The sequence below is a fragment of the Alexandromys fortis genome, unplaced genomic scaffold (assembly GCF_014885135.2).
Source record: "Alexandromys fortis isolate MF-2015 unplaced genomic scaffold, M_Fortis_MF-2015_v1.1 scaffold_27, whole genome shotgun sequence".
Taxonomy (NCBI): Eukaryota; Metazoa; Chordata; class Mammalia; order Rodentia; family Cricetidae; genus Alexandromys; species Alexandromys fortis.
The window spans coordinates 4,688,756-4,713,689 of NW_026067952.1; the positions used below are offsets into that span (position 1 = coordinate 4,688,756).

The following is a 24,934-nucleotide window of genomic DNA, read 5'->3' on the forward strand; positions in this document are numbered from 1 at the left end:
GATCCATACTTGATGCTTATCAAAGGAGGAAAAATATTAGGTTGTTTTTTTGTTTTGTGTGTGTGTGTGTGTGTGAACACTGTTTCTGAGATCCAGGACTATCAAGTTAAAAAAAAAAAAATAAAAGGGGAAAAGAAGGAAAAAGAACAGGCTATTCAGACAAGGACCAAGAGGTTGACAGCTACGCCCCAGGATGAGAGGGCCTCCCTGTTGTCCAGGTGGACAGGTGGCAGTGCGGTACTCACGATGGATACTTCTGATGCAGGGGTGTCTTATCCCTGTGCAAGGGTGTGGTGACCACCACCTTCTGGCTGCACACTGGAGTGGACGTCAGTGAAGGGCTCTCTAGCTCCAGGGTATCCTGCTTGTTCCAGAAGTTCAGAAACTGTCAGGGAAGAGTTAGAACATGTGACAAGAAGAAGCTTTTGACGGACAGGAATAGACCCTTAGACAGCACTCCCCATGTCTGTTCTGTGAGGTTGAGGTCTTGTTCTGACCTGTAGGACACCAGCAAAGACTTCTTTCAACAAGTATGACTCAGCCTTTCTGTCTTTCCTGTATTACCCAGCCAGGTCCTATAGCATTCTCAATGCAAGAAATTCCTCTATCCCTGAAAGTCCCCCTGGATCCACAGTTATCAACTTGATGGTGCTTGCAATCACCATGGGAACAAACCTCTGGGCACGTCTGCAAGGGATTCTTCTAGACTAGGTTAAATGAAATGGGGACAACACACCCTACCGCGGGCAGTGCCAGTCCACAGGCTGGGAACTTGGACTGAATAGCAAGGAAAAAGGGAGTAGAACGTCATCATTCCGCCTCCCTCCAGGCTACAGCTCCTGCTGCCATGGCATCCTTGCCACTATAGCCAAGATAAAGCTGTCCTTTCCTCGGTTGCTTCACCAAGTATTTTGATGAAATGCAGCAACAGGACAAGTGACTAAATCCTTACTAGCTTCATTCCCAGCAGCACTTCACTTTATCCCCTGTCTGGATCTTTTATAATGCAGAGTGGAAGCTTCATTAGGGCAGGGCCAGGTCTGGTTTTGCTCACCTAGCACTGAGTCCCTAGCACTGAGCACAGGGTGATACTCAGTGAAAACTGATTATCCAATGTGTACTGTGCCAGACCCCACTGGGCACTAGGTGTTTTATCTATGCAATCAAGGCAGTCGGAGGGACCCACGCACCTGGGAAGGAGAGAACGGAAGGGTTTTGACAGGCGTGCTCTTCGGGGTAAGACTGTTACAAGAGTCCAGGAAGGACAGGCTGGCACTGTTTTCTGTGACAGGTGACAGGGCCACGCGCCGTTTCTTCTGTCGCTTGAGCACTGAAGGTGGTGTGCCAATGCCTGAGCCTCCAACCTCAGTGCTCGGGGAAATGGGGATCAGCTCCCCCCGGCTGCTCCGGCTCAGGTCTGAAATAGTGTGGCCATCGAGCCGATACTCAGTCATGCTGGGCCCCGGTGTGGCAGTCTCATGGGATGACAGTGCCTGTTCTTGCTGCTGTGATGTCTGGGGTCGCACTGGACTGCTGTTGACACTGCCCTCAGCAGATGGTTCTTCAGGAAGATCAAATTTACTCAAGTCACACCAAGCATCAGGGTCCTGCCAGAAAGGGAGGGTAGAAAGTCCTAATACAGGAGAACTTCATTCATTGCATGAAAATATAGCAACGTCAAAATGGGATCCTTATCCCTGGGATCAGTCATTACCACTTACATTCATTTCCTCAATGCTCTATGAATTATCCTGAAAAGCTTGAACAGAATGCTTGCCAATCAACAGCTTTACAATCCCTTAGCAACCTGCTAGAAAGCATGACTTTTTTTCTTATTAATTCATTGCATTTATTTTTACGTGAGTGTCAAGGACAACTTGAAGGAGTTAGTCCTCTCTTTCTGCCACGTGGGTCCTCTGGATTGAACTCAGATGGTTGGGCTTGGCGGCAAGTGCCTCTATCTGCTGAGCCATCTCACTGGCTCCCTTTCTTGCTATCACATTAAAGAACCCATGCAAAGCTCAAAAGAGTATATGAGAATCACCAGTCCTCATCTTTACCCAAAGGCGTCTAGAAACAGAAGGTTCCACTTTGATCCTGGAAGTATGGCCCTGAGATAGAGCCCACTTGCACGCTGTGGTTCTTGGGACTTGCTGGAGCCAGAGGCAGCTTATTCCTGAGAGTAGAAACTAGCTTGCAGCTAGGTTGACCTCAGATCCTGATCTCTCAGAGATCAGAGGTCCAGGAAACTGATGGCATCTTGGAGCATCTAGGAAGCATATCCTGCAGGAATGCCTGGGGAGGATGCTGGATGGGATGGACAGTGGTTTTATAAGATCCTTTCCCTGACCTTCACCACTCCCGGTAGAGAGTCTGAGGTCTGAGTCAGTCAGGACTTAACTCCTAGCTGATATAGCCTGAAGCTGGCTATCACATCAAAAGGATGGCCCCAGCCACAAGCTCTCAAGCAATGTCACTGTTTAGCTATTTTCTCAGAAATGACACACTCCCTCCTAGAGGAAAGTTACAAGAGCCGCAAGGCCCCTCCCCACAGTTACAGAGCTGTAAATAACTGCTGGTGAAGAGACTCTGCCCGAGGGCTGCATACTATCTGGGCGCCGCAGGGATATACTGCCTGTGAGTCTGCTGCTCATGCTGGTCAGCTTACTAGTGATGCAGCCGTCTTGTGAAGTTACAGGATACCCACAATCCTCTAGGCATCACCTGCTAGAGCTGTGTGGGATTGGTCTGTCCTTGGTGCCATACCTGGTTGGTAAACAGGTATTTGCTTGTCTCCACACAAGGAACACAACCTATGACACCTAGGGCAGTAATCATAGCGTGGCCTAGGGGTGAGCAGCCAAACCCACTGGCTGAGCAGTGTAACTCCTGGCACTTCCAGGCCCCTCTCCAGTGAGACCAATTCGGCACCCTCTCTAAGAATACTTTTCAACCCATTCCATGCTGTAGGGCAAGGACTGCAATGACCTCACTAGTGTCCCCAGCCTGGTCAGGGCTGTGCAACCTCCATCAATCAATAAATGCAAGGAGAGTGGTGGAGGGGAAAAAGGCAAGTTCACAAGAGAAGTGTTGGGGCCAACATACCGACTCAATCAAGTCCAGGGCTTCCGAGAGGCTGGACCCCACAGCAGGGATGAGGAGGTTTGCCGCCTCCACCACCCATTTGTAGGGCAGGCTTGTTTCTGATGAGGGGGAGTCCTCTTGATATTCACGCTTGAGGGGCTCCAGGGGCTCTGGGGTATGCACTTCGCCCAGATCAGCAGGCACAGGTTCATGTTCCTGTTTAGCACAAGCAGCAGCTGCTGCAGCCTCCTCCTCACTGCTCTCCTCTTCCTTCACAGCAGAGGGCGCCAGCGGCCAGCCAGCCATAAGACTTCCCTGTCAGATCCAAGGGCACACAATACATTTTCGTTGAAATAGACAATGCTGTAAGTTTCTAACTAAAAACACATAACCCAAATCAAAGACAAAGGAAGCTCAGATGACCAGAAATTGCAAGACATTCCGATTGTACTGCATATTTGAAAAATATCAGTATGACATAGGCTAATGAGACTTACGGAAAAATAACTAATCCTGGACTATTCACAGGAAAAGCGGAACACGGACTACACAGAAGAGAGAGGTCCTGAAACAATGCTGGGCATGGGAGCACTTGTCATTCCAGAACTTGAAAGGCCAAGGTGAAATGACCACAAGTTACACAGTGAATTCCACAACAGTGTGGGCTACAGAGGTGGTTCAGCAGATAAAGGTGCCTGCAGCTGGGCAGACAACATGAGTTTGATGCATAAGAGCCACATGGTAGAGAAAACAGATGCTATCCTGACTTACACACACACACACATCATGGTACTTGCACACACGAACACACAGACACACAGTTTTTAAAGCAACAAAAATGTCTTTAAAGCAAGCAAAGAAAGCAATCCATTATGGACACACATTTGTCCAAAACCAGGTTTCCGGGGTCTGTGTAACAGCCCACATGGAGACTGCCTGACTCTGCTTCCTGAGTGCTGGGATTAAAAGTGTGGACCACCATGCCCGGCCACACATACTCACTTGTTTGTTAAAGTTATTTTTTAAAGCAAGCAAACAAAAACAAATCATTACCACCACAAGGCTCAGAATCAATGTGGAAGTCCCTGAATTAGAAACAGACATACCTTAAAATACAAAAAAAGGAAGAAGAAAGAGAAAGAAACAGATATACCGAGCGTAAGTGAATTCCCTTATTTTGGAAAATACAAGCTGAAGCACAGAATATTCGGGGGATAAAAATGTAGTAACTCCCGGTTTTTCTTTCTTTTTCGAGGCAGGATTTCTATGCAGTCCCAATTGGCTTGTAAGTCTCTAACTAGACCAACCAGTCTCAGTCTCCAGGGTGCTGAGACTACAGGTGTGGGCTAGCCCTAGATAAAGTATACCCTAATGGACACACTGAGTAATACAGTAAGTTAATGCAAGTCTGGCAAATGGGAAAAATGAGCTAAGCCTTGGAGCTGCAGGTCTGTGGGAGGGTGCTTATCTGGCATGGGCAAGGCTCTTTGGGAATGGGACAGGAGTGGAACCAATCCCAAGCACACATGGTAACTCCTAGTGCTAGCCCAGAAACGCTTCTGGATGTTTATCTCAACACTGTGACAAAAAAAAAAATTGAGGAAAATCCTTCACAGGAATAATTCTCAAAACAGAACCTAGTAAATGAGCCCTGCTCACAATTCCCACAAATTCAAGGCTAGGCTAGGCTACATGAGACCTGCTCACAAAGCAAATGCTGGGCTGGCACTTGATCAGTGTTCGATCGTTGGGATCCATGGTAGGAGAGAATTGCAAGTTGTTCTTCACCTCTACCTGCACAGTGGTATGCACACCCTGTCCCCAACACACACACATGCACAAGATAAACAAATGTAATAAAAAACTGAAAATAAGGGGCTAAAAGGGTGGTTCAAGGGTTAAGGGCACTGACTGTTTTTTTCCTGGGGTGACCAGTCAGCAGCCTGATAGCTCCACTTCCCTCCACAGAAAGAACAATGCTCTGTCCTCACTGTTCCTGCATGCTAGGCTTCTAACAAAACCATCATCTGTGGACTTACAGAACTCCTTATCTACCCTCATGGTATTCCACACAGTATTGCTTCTGAACAAGGAACTCATGTCACAGCCAGAGAAGTGTGACAGTGTGTCCAATATCATGGAATCCGCTGATGTCACCTACCACATTCCCCACCATCCTGAAGCATCTGGCCTGACAGACGCATGGAATGGCCTTTTGCAAACAGCACCAATTAGATGGCAGCAGCCTGGAGAGCTAGGGTTCTCCAGAAGGCTTTGAATCAGCAGGTGGAAAAGGGAATGGTTCTACTCACTATCACCCTTAGTGACCCACTAGAAAATATGAGTTAGCCAATAAGAAACTAGAGCTAATGGGCCAAGCAGTGATTTAATTAATACAGTTTCCGTGTGGTTATTTCGGGAATCTGGGTGGCCAGGAAACAAAGAAGCAGCTTCCTACTACACCTGTCTCAAAGACAAAAAAGAAAGAAAGAAAAATAAAAAAAAAAAAGAAGGCACCATGAACAAGCTGTCCTCTTTCTTACCTCTTCTACATGGGCTCTAGACATGGGACACGTGTACACAAACACACCTTCTTTTGGATTTTCGAGACAGGTTTTCTCTGTGTAGCCCTAACTGTCCTGGAACACCCTCTGTAGACCAGGCTGGCCTAGAATTCTCATAGATCTGCCTGCCTCTGCATCCCGAGTGCTAGGGTTAAAGGAATGTGTCACCACCACCTGGCTATAAAAATGATTTTTTTTTCTTTTTTGGTTTTTCAAGACAGGGTTTCTCTGTGTCACTTTGTTGCCTGCCATTGAACTAGTTCTTGTAGACCAGGCTTGCCTCGAACGCACAGAGATCCTCTTGCCTCAGACTCCTGAGTGCTGGGATTAAAGGCATACGCCACCACCGCCCAGCTTTATAACAAGGATTTTTAAAAATAGCAAGAACACTTTCAGTTTGTAGATAGGAAAGACCTTTAAGAAAAAAGTTGTTGAAAGGGGTAGGAGGCTAAGAACTCTCCTCCCTAACCCACTTCTCAAAATGTTATCTGACCGCTGTCCTGTCCTGCAGCAAACTAGGACTAGACTGTCACGAGGAAAGCTCTAGAAACATGAAGGCAGCACTCAGACCCCAGAGCAGAAATGAGTGAGTGGCTCTGAGGAAGGTATTGAGAGGACAGGGTAAGAAAACCAGGGAGTAAAAATAACAACCAGCCTGGAATGAAACCCAGAGCCTAAGCCACAGGGGGCCACTCACCTGGCCTTCCACGGGCTGGGCACTCTGGTGACGGTCCTTGTCCTCAAGTTCCAAAAGCAGGTAGACAGGTTTGCAGTCTCTGGACTCATTTGGGAAGCCTCGTGTGTCTACTTTCCTCTTGATGGTGGAGTTCCAGTGATTCTTCACAGCATTGTCCGTCCTGTGGGGAAAACCAGGGGCCCCTGACATGTGGCTCTCGGAGGCGCTTGGAGGCTTTCCCTGTAAGACTTTAAGACAATCCTGAAGCCTTTTTTGACAATTCTGAATCCTCTCAGCCTCTGTGCCATAGTGCTTCTCCTCCTCCCCTGGGAACCAAGGACCTAACAGCTACACCCGCACGTACTCAGTTCCTCAACAATTACCCGTATACGTATGTTTTGGTTCGGTCCCCTGGGAAACGGGGTCAAAATGACCTCTTATCTCATCTGATCTGGCACCAGCTCTCCAGTCAATTATTGGTAATAGCCCTTTCGAATAAGCCAATCAGAATAGTCAAAGAACAACCCCCCTTGCTTCTGTGGCCCCTTTAAAAGTAGACTGTACCCGCTATTTGAGGTCTCTTGGCTTCCCAAATGCTGGGGGACCCTGTCATGACAGAATTAATAAAATCCTCATGCTTTTGCATCGGCTGTGGTGTGTGAGATGGTCTCTGGGGGTGACTCCTTCTTGGTGTTTGGACGCTAGAGTCCAACACCCCCACCCTGCTGCAGCGTATCCCCCATCTCTAAGTGAAGGTTCGGCCGAATGCGCTGTGAGCATTGTTCTGCTCACTGTTTGTAGCCCTCCAATGGCTTAGCAAACATCCACATATCTCCATGGAATAAGCAAAAAGGACTGAGTGCAAGCTGGACTGACCCAGAAAGCATCTCTGAAGAAAGAGCAGGGAGAACTGATAGCACGTGGGTAGGCCTCACAACAGGGCAGGGCAGCAATGCAGGCAAGGTTGTCAGAGTGGCTCAGGGCCAAGCAACCAAGGTGACTGCAGATGGAGGTGAGGCTACTGGCATGTTCAAGGCCAATGTTTCTTGCCCAACCAAGCAATAAGGCAGGCCCTCAAAAGTAACACAAGGGGCTGAAGTTATATTAACAGGCAGTTCAGACTCAAAAGACACTTTATCACCTGGTCTTCTCTTTATTCTTCTTTTCAGGATCACACTTCCATGCAATGGAAGGACTCAAAACAAAACACAGAAAACAAAAGCAAAGTAGGGACAAGAAAACAGGGAGGGAAGTAGCAGCAGATCAGATTTTAGAAGTTATTGGAAAGTGTTAAGAGGTCAGATGAGTAACAGACAGCCCAGGAATCTAGGAGTCCAAACCAAACTGACCTTACAGGAAGACTAACTAGAATCGGTTCACCTCGAGGCTCCTCCCAGGGCTTCCCAGAACTTGAGGAGCCCCAAGATTGTAGCAACAGGATTGAATGAGGAGCACAGACAGGCACAGGTTAAGCAGAACAGCTGTCTGACCTCTAGCTCCTGACCCTGACCTCCAGGCAGGAAGAGATGTTTCCTCTTTAAAAAATAACCCAGTTTGTGTGTTGGGTATAGCTCAGTGCAAGAGCATTTGACTGCAGACATAACCAGCAACCATGGCCACAATGGGCAAAAACAGGACAGAAACTGGGGCCTCACGGAAATCTGCACCCCGGAGGTGAGATGCCCAACGCCAGGCATCCCAGGCAACAGCTCCTTAAAGGAATAAGCTACCTCGAGAAATAAATAAGTCCAGAGAAAAGCATTAATTCTTGGAGCATCCCAAAGGGCCAGCGAACAACAAACCCAACAGGTAAGCAGCAGCAGTGTGCAATGGGCTTCACAACAGTAGTTGCCAACTGCTTCCTAACAGCGAAGAGCCAACCACAGATCGGCAATCCTTCAAAGCAAACCTCCTGTATTAACTAATATGGATGGGCAAAACAAAGAGAAAAACACTAGGCCATGGTTCTCAACCGCCCTAATGCTCCGAGCCTTTAGCACAGTTCATGTTATAATAATCCCCAACCATGAAATTATTTTCATTGCTACTTCATAGGCAAGCACACAGTGCAGGGAAGGAGGTTTGTTGTTGTTTTTTTAATCTTTTGATCTTTAAACACAGTATCGACGGTGAAATAAATGGCTGCAAACATACATTAAGGATCTGGGCCAGAAAAGGGATTAGAATTTAGGAAGCAAAACTTTTTTTTGTTCTTTTTTTTTTTCAAATAGGGTTTCTCTGTGTAACAGTGCTGGCTGTCCTGGAACTCACTCTGTAGACCGTGCCTGTTGAGGCTGGCCTCAAACTCACAGCGATACGCCTGCCTCTGCCTCTCGATTGCTGAGACGAAAGGTGTGCACCACCACCTCCTAGCCAGAAAACAAAACTTCTTAGTTAAAATAATTTCCAAAGGATTGGAGGGTAAAAGCCAAGAAACTTCTGAGAAAGTGAAATCAAAAAGAAAACAGAGAAAGGTGAAAAGATCACGGGATGCTCCCAACACTCTGAACAAAAATGACTTTCAAACTCTACATATATTCAAATCATCTAATACATACGGGATAAAAGTGAGGACTGAGCTTTGGATGCTAATGAAGGATGTGTTCCACTAAAATAAGGACATAAACAAAACAGAAGGGGTCTAACAGTATGAGCGACAAAAGACATTTAATCTAACAACAGAGAAACCCTGTCTCAGGGGAGGAAAAAAAAATAAGAGGCATGACTTTCTCTCTTGCTGTGGGACGATGGTCAGTATTTTAAATTGCATTTTATAATAAATAAAAATAAAAAAATAGGGGCTGGAGAGATGGCTCAGCGGTTAAGAGCGTTGCCTGCTCTTCCAAAGGTCCTGAGTTCAATTCCCAGCAACCACATGGTGGCTCACAACCATCTGTAATGAGGTCTGGTGCCCTCTTCTGGCCTTCAGGCATACACGCAGAAAGAATATTGTATACATAATAAATAAATAAATATTTTTAAAAAATAAATTAAATTAAATTAAATTGTATTTTAAATAAATGCTGATTGGTCAGTAGCCACGCAGGAAATATAGGCAGGGTGACCAGGCAGGAAGTAGAGGCAGGCAGGACAACAAGAACAGGAGAATTCTGGGAAGAAAAAAAGACTCAGCCTGCAGTTGTCACCCAGACACAGAGCAAAGCAAGATGTGACTGTCTCACCAATAAAGGTACCAAGCCACATGGCTAACACAGACAAGAATTATGGACTAATATAAGTTATAAAAGTTAATAAGGAGCCCAACTAGGCCGACCAGTTTATAATGTAGACCTCTGTGTGTTTCTTTGGGACTGAATGACTGCAGGACTGGGTGGGACAGAAACCTCTGTCAACACTCTCTATCTCCTGGTGGCTGATGGGACTTCCACTACCTGTACCATGTTTGTCTTAAACTCTAATAATAAAATTGTCTTTGAGATTAAAAAAACAAAAACACCTGTGAAAGGAGGGCCACATAGAAATAGCCAGAGAAGAAGGAAATATATTCATATACAGTACTAGTGCTTGAATTCTATATTCAAGGCAGTGGTATAAGCTCTGTTGTCCTAACTAAAAATTGGGGTCACGGGATATAACCGGTATCCTAGTTACCTTTTTTTCCCACCTGAGACAGGGTCTCTCTTTGCAAACCAGGCTGGCCTCGAACTCAATAGATCCACCTGCCTCTGCCTCCAAACTGCTAGGATTAAAGGCGTGCACCATCACATCAGGCTGTCTACACCTAGTTAGTTTTAACTACTTGTCAGCAGGGCGATGGTGGCGCATGCCTTTGATCCCAGCACCTGGGAGGCAAAGGAAGGACAATCTCTGTGAGATCAAGGCCAGTCTGGTCTACAGAGGGTTCCAGGATAGCTAGGGCTATATAAGGACCTTGTCTCAAAAAAGGTGGAGGGGCAGGGGGACTAAAGTCTGCTAAGTATAAGCCTGCAAGTGAGCTAAAGCAAGCCAGTAAGCAATGTTCCTCCCTGGTTCTGGCTTCAAGTTCTTACTCCCCTCAACTGTGACCTGAAGTGTAAGCCAAATAAACCCTTCCCTCCCCAACTTGATTTAGGTCAGTGTTTTATCACAGCGACAGGAGAACCAGAACAGCTGGATAGAATGGGACATCAGGGAGGTAAAGAGGGTCAGAGTCCCAGGAAGCTAAGTTTGTGGCTGAAAACCAAGATGAACAACATCACAGGGGCTGAGGAAACAGATGGTTCAGCAGCTAACAGCATAAGTCACTCACTCTTCCAGAGGATCCAGATTTGATTCCCAGCACCCACCGGGTAGCTCACAACTGCAACTCTAGTCCTAGGACATCCAACGCCCTCTTCTGGCCTCCTCAGGCACCAGCCAGACATGGTACAGACACACAAGCAGGCAAAACACTCACACACATAAAAAAATAAAATAAAATAAAATAATAAAAAAAGAACCCAGAGGTGTAATAGTCTTAAGAACAGCGTATCATTCATTAATATGGAGACTGGCTAGGCAGGGTGGTGTATACCCACATTCAGCACTCAGGAGGCCAAGGCCACAAGGTGAAGTCCTAGTCCCTGTCTCCAAGTACAAACAAGATGAGTCTGGTTTAGCACAAAGTGGGAAATGGGGACAGAACCATACTCCTTGTAACAGGATATAACCTGAGTTGCTGCCTTTTTAGCCCTGCCCTGCTGATGTGTGACTCTGGAGACAAGGCGGGTTGAATACTGAAGAACATGGAACGGCTAACAGTACTCTGGGTCACTCTATCCAGGATGGGCCTCACTTCCTGGATCGGAAGACAGCTCACCTCCCTGGCAGCATCTTGGCGATCTCAGCCCAGCGGTTGCCCAGCACTTTATGGGCCTCGCAGATTATGCGATCTTCCTCCTCGGTCCAGCAGGACTTCTTTACCTCAGGGTTGAGGTGATTGTGCCAGCGCTCACGGCACTGCTTCCCCAGCCGGCCCTTCAGGTGTTTGGCAATCAGCGTCCACTGTTTGGTGCCATACTTCTTGACCAGCTCAATGACCTTGAAGAAAACATCAGTGAAGGACCTGCCCCTCAATCACCTCCACTCAAGCATCACCAGATCCAGGTGGGTCTCACTTTGTGGGGCTTTAGAGAGCTACAAGCCTGAGAGGTCAGCCCCAATTTCACTGTAGTTATTTCACGTCCTCTTGGCACTTCTATGGACATCAGGAGGGTAGAACCCCAAGCCATGGCACCTACAGCTAGACTTTGATCTTCAGTCACCTCTCTGAAAGGCTCTTTTGCTCATAATACAAACCCTAACAGCCACAGTCACCCAGTCAGGCCCTCTTGAATTCCCTTTTCCGCCCAAAACAGGGTTTCTCTGTGTGGCCCTGGCTGACCTGGATCTTGCTCTGTGGACAAGGGTGACCTCAAACTCAGTATGCCTCTGCCTCCTGAATGCTGGAATTAGAGGCCTGCACCACTACTGTCTGGTTCCCTCAATTCTTGAGACACACAGCCACAACCAGGGAAGAGTAGATACTTATAGAAAAAGCAACTTTTGCATGAAAATATTCTATTTCATCTGTGTAATTAAAAATTACAGGGTTTCACTATGTAGACCAGGCTGGCTTTAAACGCTGATCCTTCAGTTTCCACCTTCCCAGGGCTGGGGTTACAGGCGTGTGCCACCATACCCAGTCTGCTGTGACTTAGGCGCAAAGGCAGCTTGTGGGCCAACATCAGGAAGATGTACCATAACTGCAGGAGAGCAGCCCAGGGTGAGCATAGTCTGGAGAACAACAAATCCTTTCTGTGCCTTGGTTTACTCCCCTTTAACATGAAAATCACCCACCTCACGGGACTACAGACACTACAGAAATAAAGCATTGAAAAGCCAAATGTGGGGGCTGGAGAGATGGCTCAGCGGTTAAGAGCACTGATAGTTCTACCAGAGGTCCTGAGTTCAATTCCCAGCAACCACATGGTGGCTCACAACCATCTCTAATAAGATCTGTTGCTAACGTCTGGCCTGCAGGGACACATGCAGGCAGAACATTGTAAACATAATAAATAAATCTTTAAAAAAAAAAAAAAGAAAAAAGCCAGATGTGATAAACACCTGTAATCCCAGCTCATGGGAGACAGAGACAAGAGCATCAGGAGTTCAAGGCCAGCCTTGGTTACACAGCAAGTTAAAGACCAGTCCAGGCTATCCGAGACCCTGTCTCAAAAACAGAAAGAAAAAAAAAACCTAGAAGGTGTTAGGAGTGGAGGTAAGCTCAGTGGTAGAGAGCTTGCACAACAAGCAATAGGTTTCACCTGAAGCACCATAAAACAAGGTCTCCAAGTTTTGTGACTGTGTGATATAACCATTATCATAACATCACTGGCAGCTGCCACCGGCTGAGCAAGCCCCTTCTGTGCACCACACATAACCTTTCCATGTTCTTTGTGACAGCTAAGGTTAAAAGCCGGGTCATTCATGGGGTAAAGTGGCCAGTATAAGCCCAACACTCAAGAGGTTGTGAGTTCAAGGCCTGCTTAGGCTACACAGCAAATATGAGACCAGCCAGGGCTACAAAGCTGGCCTGTATCAAAACACACACACATGTGCGCACACATGCGCGTACGCACACTTAGAACTAAAGCGGAGTGGTACAGGGATGTTTAACACACACACACACACACCTGAAAACACTTAGGACTAAAGCGGAGTGGTACAGGGACGTTTAACACACACACACACACACACACACACACACACACACACACACACACACACCTGAAGACACTTAGGACTAAAGCGGAGTGGTACAGGGATGTTTAGACATCTCAGTGCCTGGCAATGGTGAAAACCCAGTGTATGCAGCCCTTTGCCAGCACTTACCTTCTGATCTTCCTCTTTGGTCCATGGTCCCTTAACAAGGTCTGGATTCAAAACCCTCAGCCAACGGTACTGGCATTGCTGGTCTGTGCGGTTCTGGGACAGGAAGAGAAATAATTATGGGACTATAAGATTGAACTCTGGTTGAGCCCTGAGCTCAGGGGCCAGGATGCAAGCACACATCAGATAGCTATGTCTTGTGCCATGCACCCACCACACACCAGAGGCTGACCTACCAGAACAGCGGTGCATTAATTTTGATTCAAAGGATAAACTGAGGCCCTGTGGAAAGTAAGTTCCCAACCTCTGAACCTAGCATGTGTGTGGGATGTACTACCTCAAAGTCTATAAAAGCTTTGTGGGACTTATTGTCTCCTGCTATCTTCTCACTTACTTATTTAAGTTTTTTGGGACAGGGTTTCTCAGTAGCTATGGAGCCAGTCCCAGAATTTGCTCTGTAGACCAGGCTGGCTTCAAATTCACAGAGATCCGCCTGCCTCTGCCTCTAGAGTGCTGGGATTAAAGGCATATACCATCACCATCTGGCTTATTATTTTTAATGATATATTTTTATTATTATGTATTTGGTATTTTGCCTATATGCATATCTGTGTGAAGGTGTTGGATCCCCTGGAACTGAGTTACAGACAGTTGTGAGCTGCCATGTGGGTGCTGGGAATCAAACCAGGGTCCATTGGAAGAGTTGTCTGTGCTCTTAACCAATGAGCCGTTTCTCTAGTCCCACATTTTTAAAGAGTTCAGACTACAAGGAAGAAAGAGACAAAGAGGGCACAGATAAGTATGATGATCTAGCCTGAGATGCCTATGGAAGGCCAGCAGTCAAGTGGCAGCCTTGTACACGATCCTGTCTAGATGGCTGCAGTCCTGGGGAGGACATAAAAGGGAAGCACTCTTCCCCAGAGCGCTCTGAATCATCCCGCGTAGTGGTACTAGTCACCTGCGTGGGAGCCTCAGCTTGAAGTCTGCTCAAAGGATGTCTCCCCTCAGTTTCAAGTTCATGGCCCTGAGCTAAGAACTTGCTCAGTAAACCTGGCTGACCTCAGAGATCTGTCTGACTCTGCCCTGTGCCCCGCCCCCACCCGCATGCTGGGATTAAAGGTGTGCAGCACCTCAGCCCAGCCTCCCAGGCTTTCACACTGCTTTCTAAGTACCTCTTGAAGGAGGCCACCCAGAGCCCTTGCCCTGCGGGAGGGCCAGTACTCACAGGGAAGTGGCTGGCCAGGAACTTCCAGTCTTGCTGTCCAAACTGCCTCACCAGGGCCCTCAGTTGCTCATCCTGCCAATGAAGACACAGAATTTAGTTCATGTGTGTGGAAAGTTTTACAGATGCCATGATACAGCCATATTCATGCATTCACTGAGGAACTGTGTGCCTACTAAATGCCAAGTATTAGTCCCAGTAGCAGTCAGCAACAAATCTGCCTGACGAGGAGAAAGGGGCAAACAAAGCCTCAGGCTAGCACAAGTGTAGCCACTCTGCAAAAGGGCATGCTGGGAGTTAGGGTGATTGACTCTTCAAGGCAGGCAGGCTTTTAAAAACAAAACAAGATAGCCAAAAAAGGTAGCTAGACAGGAGGGGGGGGGGGGGGGGGACGGAAGAGAGATCTGACCAGAGGGGCTAACAGAGACAAGCCAGGAGAACTAATTCACTTAGGCACTTGGGCAGCAGATGATCAAGGTCCAATGTGCTAGTTACAAGTTATCAGTGGGCTGCCTCAAAGTGGAAAATTTTCAGAAAACAGTCTACTTTAATCTCTGCACTTGAAACAGAGACAATAGGATCAGGAGTTCAAGGCCATCCTAAAGTATAGGCTAGCAAGCATCCCAGAGCATCCTGGAATACAAGAGACCTACCTCAAATCAAAAACAACAAAATCTGGGGGAGTGGGAGGGAAATGGGAGGCGGTGGCAGGGAGGAGGCAGAAATTTTTAATAAATAAATAAAAATAAAAATTTCAACCATAAAAAAAAAAAAAGAAACAAAACAAAATAAAACAGGCCGGGCGGTGGTGGCGCACGCCTTTAATCCCAGCATTCAGGAGGCAGAGGCAGGCAGATCTCTGTGAGTTCAAGACCAGCCTGGTCTACAAGAGCTAGTTCCAGGACAGGCTCCAAAACCACAGAGAAACCCTGTCTCGAAAACCAAATAAATAAATAAATAAATAAATAAGTCAAAAACAACAAAATCCCACCATCAACAATGTACTTTCCCACTTAGTGCTGGCAATGCAGCTGAATTGCTACAGTGCTTGCCTACTGTGCACCCACTTCAGGAAAAGTGAAAATTCAACATCATCCTCAGCTGTATGACAAATCGGGAGGCCTGCCCAGCACACATTAAAAACCCTGTCTCAAAACCAAAACAAGTGCAAGAGAGACCGCTCAGTGGATAAAGGCACTCGCTAAGTCTAACTACCTTACTTCATGATTCCTAGGACTCAACTAGGAAAGAACCTATTTGGCCCCCAAAAGTTATCCAAATACACACACCACACCACACCACCCACACACACACACACACACACACACGCACAAGCAATAGAACAAAGGAAAAGAAAACTTGTAGCATATGCCAGTCCTGTCACACACAAAAATAACAATACATAAAATTAATTAAAAGCGGCCTGAGAGATGTTCAGTGGTTAGGATCACTGGCTGTTCATTTTCATAGGACCTGGGTTCAATTCTCAGCACCCACATTGCGGTTCACAACCATCTATAACTCCAGTTCCAGTAGACCTGGCACCTTCTTCCAGCCTCTGTTGGTACCAGGTACACAGTGGTGCACCTACACACATGCAAGCAAAATACCCATACATATAAAATAATAAAATTCTTTTGTTTTTAATTTTTAAAAAAGTAATAGACTTTTTTTTTTTTTAACAAGGACCGCAGATTTAACTTCCTAGCAGCCAAGGGTACATAGGGTCCAATATCCCCACCAAAACTCAAAACTCATGTTTAAACTTAATCTCCACTCTACAGTATGATGAGGTAGTATCAGGATGATTAGGTGTTGAAATTATATAATCTCTGCTGTCAGAATGGTTACCAATACATGGACCAATGGGTTCGTATCTTAAGTAATCTGTTAAAAAAGCCAGTTTGGCACTTGCCTCTTACATAAGCCTCTTGCCGCGTGATGCTCTACACTGCCTGGGAATAGAGACACACACACACACCCCAGTAAAAATGGAATTTGGATATAACAGCAGAGAGCAGACTAAGATAAAGGGCAAGAAGCACCTGAGAGAGGAGGAGGTGCTGAGGTCTAAGGACTACGCCCCCCATCCTTAGATTGGAAAGTCTGAGAATGCTCAGAGGAGCAAAGAGAAGCAGATGGCCCATTAACTTTTCACTGTCCAAGAAGGAGGGGACACCGCCAGCTGCCCTTAACTCTCTCCTCCCCTAGTTCCCTGGAGAAGCTGCGGCTCACCTCCTCGTGGGTCCATTTGACCTTGCACTTGTTGTCCCTCTGCTCCAGGAGGTCTGAGTCCGTGTCCTGGTAGTGTAACTCATCCAGCTCCTCACTGCGGAAGCAAGCTAAAGGTCATGGATAGCACGTTTACATACCTTTACCTGGGGGTGGTAGTGCAAGGCCAGGGTCAGGTCAACTATGGGAGGTTTGGGGTGGCAAGCTTTTCTTTTCTACTTTTACAGTAGTAGGTACAGGCTGGGTGTGGTGGCCCATGCTGGTAATCCCAGCATTTAGGTGGCAGAAAGATCAAGAGTTCAACCCTAGTCTGGGTAAAATAAAATCTTGTCTCAAAAAGCCAAAAAAATATAGGCCGATGTTTGCCTTCTGTTTTTTTATTTTAACTTGTTTCTTTTTTTCAGACACCCTCTATATAGTCCTGTCCTGGAACTTGCTGCATAGACCAGGCTAGCCCCAAACTCAGACCCTCCTGCTGGTATTAATACCCCACCATGCCCAGACTCTGCCTTCTGTTTTCTTCTCAAACAGGTTTATGGGCTTTAACAATTACATTTATTTATCTGTATGCCTATGCATACACATCAGCACCTTTACCTGCTGAGCCATCTGCGCTACTCACTGCTCAGTTTATAGTTCCTTGTGATTTGCTGAGACAGTCTTGTTAAATGGCCCATGCTGGCCTCCAACTCTAGATAATCCTACCTTCATCTCTGGGATTGCAAATTTACCATGCCTGGGTTTATTTTCCTTTTGTTGCTTTATTTTCGGGATAAAATTGTTCAGCACCCACAAAGTCCTGGGTTCTACCCTCCACCTCACCACAAATACAAAACAAAAACCCTTCACAAAGATTGTAGTATTTAGAGGGTGATAGTGGCGCATACCTTTCATCCCAGCAGTTGGGAGGCAGAGTTCAAGGCCAGCCTGGTCTACAAACTACAGAACTCCAGGACAGCCAAAGTTAAACAGAGAAATGTTTAAAAAAAAAAAAAAAAAAAAAGATTATGGTATTTAGCTGGGCAATGGTTGAATGGTTGTAAATGTCTATAACCAACACTCTGGAGACTGAGATAGTAAATTGCTGCAAAATGATATTCAAAACTAAATTCCCTCTTTTTTTCTTTTCAACAGTAAACTTACACTGGTATTAGTTATTTCCTTTAGACTTATTTTATGTGTATGAGTATTTTGCCTGCACGTGTCTCTTGCACCACATCTATCTATGCCTAGTCCATGAAGAGCTAGAAGAGGGTGCCTGATTCTCTAGAACTGGAGGTCCAGATGATTGTGAGTCACCAGGTGGGTGCTGGGAACTGAACCTAGATCCTCTGCAAGTGCAACAAGTGCTCTTAACAACGGAGGCATCTCTCCAGTCCCTGGCATTGGATATTTTCAAGATAACATGTAACCATCAAGCATGCAAAATTTTAAAATTCCTAATTACTTAGGGGAAATGTCTGAAATAACTTTTTCCATTTTTTTAAAATGTGGGATTAAAGGCTTATTCTGCCACACCCAACCTAACTTTATTCATTCTTGCCTGCAAATGAAAACAATCAATGGACAGAAAAACTCAGAATACAATTATTTAAAGTCTAAAGGCTTTTTTTAAAAAAAACATAGACATTTTTGTTATTGTTTTGCTTTTCAAGACAAGATTTCCCTGTATAGCTCTGGCTATCCTGAAAATCATGCCTATAGATTCAGAGATTAGTCTGCCTCTGCCTCCCTGCTGAGATGAAAGGTTTGCTCCAGGATGGGGCCAGTAAACATGGAATTTTTTATTTAACTGTTACCCAAATCCTACTATCTAGCTTAATGCTTTGAAAAAGGAGACCACAGCCAGATGGTGGTGGCGCATGCCTTTAATCCCAGCACTTGGAAGGCAGAGGCAGGTGGATCTCTGTGAGTTCAAGGCCAGCCTGGTCTACAGAATGAGTACCAGGACAGGCTCCAAAGCTACAGAGAAACCCTGTCTCGAAAAACCAAAAAAAGAAAACAAGAAAAAGGAGAGCACATTATGAACCTCTAAGAATGCTAGTTGGGGACTGCAGAGCTGGCTCGTCGGTTAAGGGAACACATATTGCTCTTGATGAAGACCCAAGCTCAGTGTCCAGCACCCTTTAGCACCACCTCCCAGCTCCAGGAGAATCCATGGGCACTGGCCTCTGTGGGGACCCACACCCAAGTGAGCATAACCACATATATGTATAATTAAGGAAGGAAGGAAAACAGCCAGTTATTCACAGAAAGTCATTAATCCTCCCCCAATTCCCCAGGACCTGCATTGGGTCACCTCTAGCAAATATACTGCTAGGTCAGTCATGGGGGGAGGGGGATTTGCAAACAAGACAAGCCACACTTTGCATCTGCACACCCTTCCCTTTCTTCCCCTCTCAAAGGCAGCAGAGCTTCCCAGTCACTCCTACATGCCCCAAACACTTTGAAAAACCAGGCCCTGACCTCAGTTCCAACCTCTGGTCTTGACAGCACCCACAAAGGTCAGCTCCACCTCCACAACCTGGTTTGGCACAGAAAGACCTTAAGAAATATTTGCCCAGGAAGTGAGTGGATTTGTGAATGAATGAGTACTTCAAAGAGACGCTGCCTACCAAACAACTTTAAAATTCAGATAAAATGAAAAGACGTCTCCAGACCTAACAATACATGTCACTGGATCTGGAAGGCAAACATGTTCTGTCATTTCTGACCCAATGCAAGCACCACCGACCACTGTAAAGCAGGAGGCAAAGTCTACTAAGTATTAATAATTGAGCTTGCTTCCCCAGTACCCAGCACAAGGCCCAGAGTCTATGAACAAAAGGTATCTGTACAGAGAAGCTCTGATACTGTATAAGGCGGACAATAATAAACAGATGGGAGGTGATGGCATTCACGAGATACTTTCTCACATTCCCAAGGACTCCATTTAACAGATGTGAACACTGAGGCCAACTAGAGTTATGCTGTGTCAGGCTCGACACCTTTACACCCTCACCTCTCTAGTAATCACAGCTTGAAAAGCAGAGGCCAGTGCGTGGCTTTTTAAAAAAAAAAAATCCCATTTTTGTCCACATCCCTTTCTCTTGCCCTCGTAGGTTCTGGGCTGTGCTCCAGGGAAAGGTGAGTCAGTCAGAGGCCAAGAGGGAAGTGGGGCACTGGGGTACAAGGGAGCTAACATGTGGCAGAAAAGGGGCTGAGGCTGGTGAAGATGCAGGGACACTGAGCCCACGCTTCTTCACCAGCCTCAGCCCCTTTTCACAAGGGTCCCTCCAAATGAGCCCCGCGGACTCCCGGAGTTAATCCGTCCGCGTTCTTCCTGGGCACTGCAGTGCCTTAGAAACTGAGGCAGGGGAACCCACCCTAACCAGAGCTCACGGACCGAATACTTTCCAGCCATGAGGAACTCTGAAAGTAAGCAAGCTCGGGATCTGTTAGGTATCCATACCCTAAGCCCAGTTCGGCCATCTGAGGGCGTGGGTGTTCTGAACTGGAGAAACCCAGGGGGAACCCTGCAGACCCCCCCCATGATCTCACCCCTTAGAGTGACAGAGGCTGGAAAGCCCCGGAGTCGGGCCCCAGATACACAGGTGTACGAAGGTCCAGGCTTGACCCAGTCACTTACCCCTGGGGAACTAGAAAGAGGGAAACGCGGCTCCTGCCTTGGGCCCGGCGGCCGCTGGCAGAGAAGACTCGTCACACTTCGTCTGTTTCTACTGATCCCCAGCTGCCCCAAACTAGCGTGGGACAGGAAGAGGGCTTCTGAAACCAAACCGAACCGGCCGCCGAATCCCCCGGAGACAGACAATGAATCCCCGGCCTCACACCCGGCAGAGGGCCCAGGGGCTTTGTGCTTTCCCGAATGCAAACAAGAAAGGAACGCCAGCAAATTCGAGCCGCTCTGGGACGACAAGTGTCTCCCAGACTTCTGCCTCCCACTCGCGGCGACTAGGAGAGACATTCTCCCTGTCCAGTACTGAGCCTCCAGCTGACACCGCGCGCACCAGTCTTCCTTCCCCACCCTGCAATTAGGCGGGAGATGATGGACCTCACCCTGGGCCGGGACCGGGTCTCGGTGCGGGGAACCCGCGCTTTCCTGTTCCCGGGCCCAGAAGGCCCGGGAAGCCGGGCGAGGGGTCTCTAGAGCTCCTCAGCGTGGCGCGCTCCCCTGCACCGGGTGGCGCCCTTGCAGCAGTCGGCCGCGCGGAGTGTATTTCCCGCGGGGACCCCTACTTCAGGTTTGCAGACCCAAGGGGAGCGGCGAGAACCCCAACACTCACCAGCGCGTCCGCCGAGACATCCCCCCCACCCCACCCCGACCCGGGCCGCGCCGCGCCCTCACGCCCGCCGGCCGAGCCCGGAGCGGGAGCCGGGCCGGGGTCAGGACTCGGGCTGGTCCGGCCGCTCCCGGCCCCAGGCGGCGCTCTGAGGCGTCTGCGTGGCTGCAGGTCTTGTGGCGCGCTCTCAGGAACTGCAGCTGCCTCAGGAGTGCACAGAACCACTTTCCTATCTCCCGCCAAGAGCGTCGGCGCCGCCCGGACCCGGCGCGCGAGCGCGGGGGCGGAGCGTACGGAAGGGGCGGGGTGGACCAGTCGAGGGGCGGAGCCCGCGCGCCAGAGCCCTGGGAGGAGCCTATAGGAGGGGCTGAGACTAGGTAGAGCAGCCCCGGGACAGAGCCAGCGGGCCAGGTTGGGCCGGTGCTACAGTGGGGTTGTGAGGACCTCAAGACTGACAGACCTGGAGACTAAGTGAGACGCGAGGCCCGGCCTTGTACGGATCTTAGGTAGACACCGAGCAGCATACAGAGCAAAGAACCTACTGAGGAGAGTCAGAGGGGAGAAACTTCCCGCACAAAATGTCACTGCTCCAGTCCAAGCCACTGCCCCTTTTTTCTGGGTTTGCCCCCTTTCCTTTGCAAGCCTTCTTGTTTCTTCAGCTGTCTCAGGGAGAACCAGCTAAGATAAGAATGCCAACATTTCTCTCACCAGACTTCTTTGCTCGGGGTTAATTCTTTTACTCCATATTCAAGTTTGTAAAGGTCTTCCAGATCACCGCACCAGCCCCAGAGAGGGGAAATTTAGTCTCCTAGGTTTTGCTTGGGCCATCATCTGGACTAGTAATTCCCACACCTCCCACCACTGGAGTCCCTTGCCCTATGCACTTGCTGATGCATGCAACTGAACTGTGAGCATCCTGGAATTCTACCAGCCTTTCCTACAAGGAGGTGTAGGAACACTCAGGTAAATGTCTGTTGACTTAAAAAAAAAAAAAAAAAAAAAAAAAAAAAAAACTCTATTGGCAAGGACTTTTGATTTTAGGTTGTCATTTACCAACTTAACACTAAGTGTCCCCTTACTGGGACTTCCTGGAAGTATAGGAGCCTGGGAGAGCCCCAGGCAAACACCTTTCACTTAGGATGGCCTCAAGCCTCAGCTCCCTCTTCCAAAAACTACTGGCCACCTGAACACTGTCCAATTCTGCAAACTTCATTTGCAACAGCAGAATGAGGGTTAAGAGCTACAAGTTTCCACCTTAATTCAAGGCTTTCCCCACCAATCTCATCACAAAGAAACTCACTGCGGACATTTGCTCTTCATTGGTAGTGTGTTCACAGCCGGATTTCCAGGGTCGAGTCCAGCCTTCCACTCCCCTGCTGCATTATCTCAGACAAATTAGCAAACTCCTCTGTGCCTCATTTCCTCATCTACAAAGTTTATCAAGATCTTAAATTTTTTTACTATGTATTAGTCAACATTCCACACATAAATTTTAATTAATTTGATCTTCCTAATAATCCAATAAGTTATATACTAGCATTACCCATTAGCAGATGGAGCAACTGAGGCACAGACTGCCGAACTCTAATTCTAGAGTTTATAGAAAAGAAAGAGAAAAATAAAAATGGCTTCCACTCTAGTGTCTTTGGCTTGTTTACAGATTAAATGGATCGAAAATATATAAATAGGAAAAACATTTGATTAGTTACATATCCATGGGAGTCCCAAAAAATTAGGATATCATATGAAGGCTCAGATAATGGAAGCCTTCTGGGTCCTAGAGCTTCTGGCAGGGTGGTAATGGCAAAGTTACTTGGGGCTAAGGAAAGGAATTGTCTAACAAACAGAAGTGCTCTTGTCATGCAGATATAAGTCTCCCTGTTTTTTTTTTTTTTTAAAGTAATTGGCAGCAGCTGGGTTCCTAGTACAGCACGCCGCCTAAGGTAGACGTCCTTTACAAAAGGTCTGCCTTGCAAAGTTACTCCCTGGTCTACAGTTTCTGCAGAACAGCCAGCGCAAAAGGAAGTGGGAGATTATTTTCTCCTATACTCTATTTTGGGGTGCTATGGTATGAGCCTTTAAACCAGGCACTACAAAGATATCTACCCTGTATGATAGTTATAGGATCAAAGACATGAATATGTATAAGGCACATGGTAAGTATTATATTCTTGCTAGCTTGTTTTTGTGGCTGAGATTAGATCTAGGGCTTCCCACATGGCTTTCTCTCAACACCTGTACCCCTTCTATTAGTACTGATTATTATTCTGACTCCAGCAGCCTTCCCAGTTGTCCTGTGAGGCCCAAGAAGCTCCTTCGCAGGTGGCACACACTCACGTAGATTATCAGTCTCCTTTTGGGCAAAAGCAGGACCTAGAAGCTTTCATAAGATAAGTGCCCAAGGCAAGAGGCAGGGAGCAGATGCACAGGCCACCTGGGACCTGGAATTAAAGCCAGGTAAACAGAACACCAGAACTAGAGCAGCGTGGAGGTCAGTGTAGTGAATCCAGCTGCAAAATCACTCTAGTGTCTCAAGGAATCTGGTGACCTCTGCAAGTGTGTCCTCTAGTTATCAGCGCAGCATCAACACACAACCTCTGCGCAGAGGACTCCAGGCGTCCAGGGCCTTCGCACCTGGGAGTGGTCTCTAGACTCAAGACAGATAATCAGGTGACGTCCATTCTGAACAGCGCTGGGAGGTTTTTGGTTTTTTTTTTTTTTTAAATATGACCTCCAGGGGTGGAAAGTCTCTCGCCATTTAACCCATTTAACCATTCAAGTTATCTGCCCCACCCTGGACTCCAAACACAAAGCGGTGCTTGAGTCAGGAAGACAAAGACCAACTCTTCTTGTTACACACCCCGGGCCTAGCAACTGGTAGGACACAAAAACACTGGTGAGGAATAATAATAGATCACTGCTTTTCTGTCTGGAGTCATGGCTTCCATCTGCTGAGCAACTTTTGTTTTTGCTTTGCTTTGTGCTGGGCTTCAATGTTTGGGTCTTCAGCCTGCCAGGCAACGACACTACCTGTAAGTAAGCTACACACACACGACCCACATGTGAAAGATCAGAAAACTGACACCAAAGCCATCTGGTAGATTGGCTGACTGCACAGGAGGTCCTGGGCTGGTGGAAGGAAGCTGTGGGCTCACCCAATCATCGGTTCACAAGAGGCTCCTCAGAGCTGGCTTTTTAGGGATCTGCAGGTAGACAATGCAGGGAATGGCAAAGAATACTCAGGGAAGAGAAAGATTAGGAAATCCGCGCAAGCCACGGTGTCACAAGTCTTAAATCCCTGTACTTGGAAGGCCAAGGCAGGTGCATCCAAGACCAGCCTGAACTGTACACTGAGTTCCAGACTAGACTGAGAGACAAAGAGACGTTGTCCCCAAAACCAAAGAATAAAGAAAATTCTCCCTGCAAGTTCTGGTGCATGCCTGAAAATCCCAGCATTCTGAAAGGTTAAGACAGAAGGATGGAGAATTCAAGACTAGCAAGGACTAGCTAGGAAGACCCTGAATCAAAAGAAAAAGGTAAAGGAGGGAGGGAAGAAAAGACCAAAAGGAGAGGTAGGTGGGGAACTTCCTTAGAGACTGGCAAGACTTCAAAGTCATTCTTGACTCCTTTCAAGTCACAATTCACAATTCCTTCCCCCCCACCCCCTTGGGAAACAGGGTTTCTCTGCCTAACAACTCTAGGTGTCCTGGAACTTACGTTATAGACCAGGCTGGCTTCAAACTCACAGAAGACCATGGCAATTCTTTTAGAGGAAAACATTTCATTTGGGCTGGCTTACAGTTTCAGAGGTTTATTCCAATATTGCATGGTAGGAACCAAGGCAAAATGCAGGAGACATGGTGCTGGGGAGGGAGCTGAGAGTTCTACATCTTGATCCACAGACAGCAGGAAGTGAACTGTATTCCACACTGGACACAGCTTAAGCATATAAGACCTCTAAACCCACCTTCATAGTGACACACTTCCCCTAACAAGGCCACACATACTCCAACATGACCACACCTCC

At 47.3% G+C, this 24,934-nt stretch overlaps 1 protein-coding gene across 1 annotated transcript in view; it reads right to left on the minus strand.

The window, feature by feature from the left end:
• The window catches only part of Mybl2 (MYB proto-oncogene like 2), a 29,582-nt gene extending 8,490 nt beyond the window's left edge, over positions 1–21,092 (minus strand). Inside the window, exons 1-9 of the mRNA XM_050150923.1 lie at positions 20,911–21,092; positions 16,631–16,724; positions 14,399–14,470; positions 13,177–13,269; positions 11,123–11,343; positions 6,346–6,505; positions 3,106–3,399; positions 1,191–1,607; positions 246–385 (exon numbers count right to left, since the gene is read on the minus strand). Coding sequence (XP_050006880.1) covers positions 246–385; positions 1,191–1,607; positions 3,106–3,399; positions 6,346–6,505; positions 11,123–11,343; positions 13,177–13,269; positions 14,399–14,470; positions 16,631–16,724; positions 20,911–20,930 — 1,511 coding nt within the window. The 5' untranslated portion in view covers positions 20,931–21,092. The remainder of the gene's footprint in view (positions 1–245; positions 386–1,190; positions 1,608–3,105; positions 3,400–6,345; positions 6,506–11,122; positions 11,344–13,176; positions 13,270–14,398; positions 14,471–16,630; positions 16,725–20,910) is intronic.
• Positions 21,093–24,934: the final 3,842 nt, after the last annotated feature.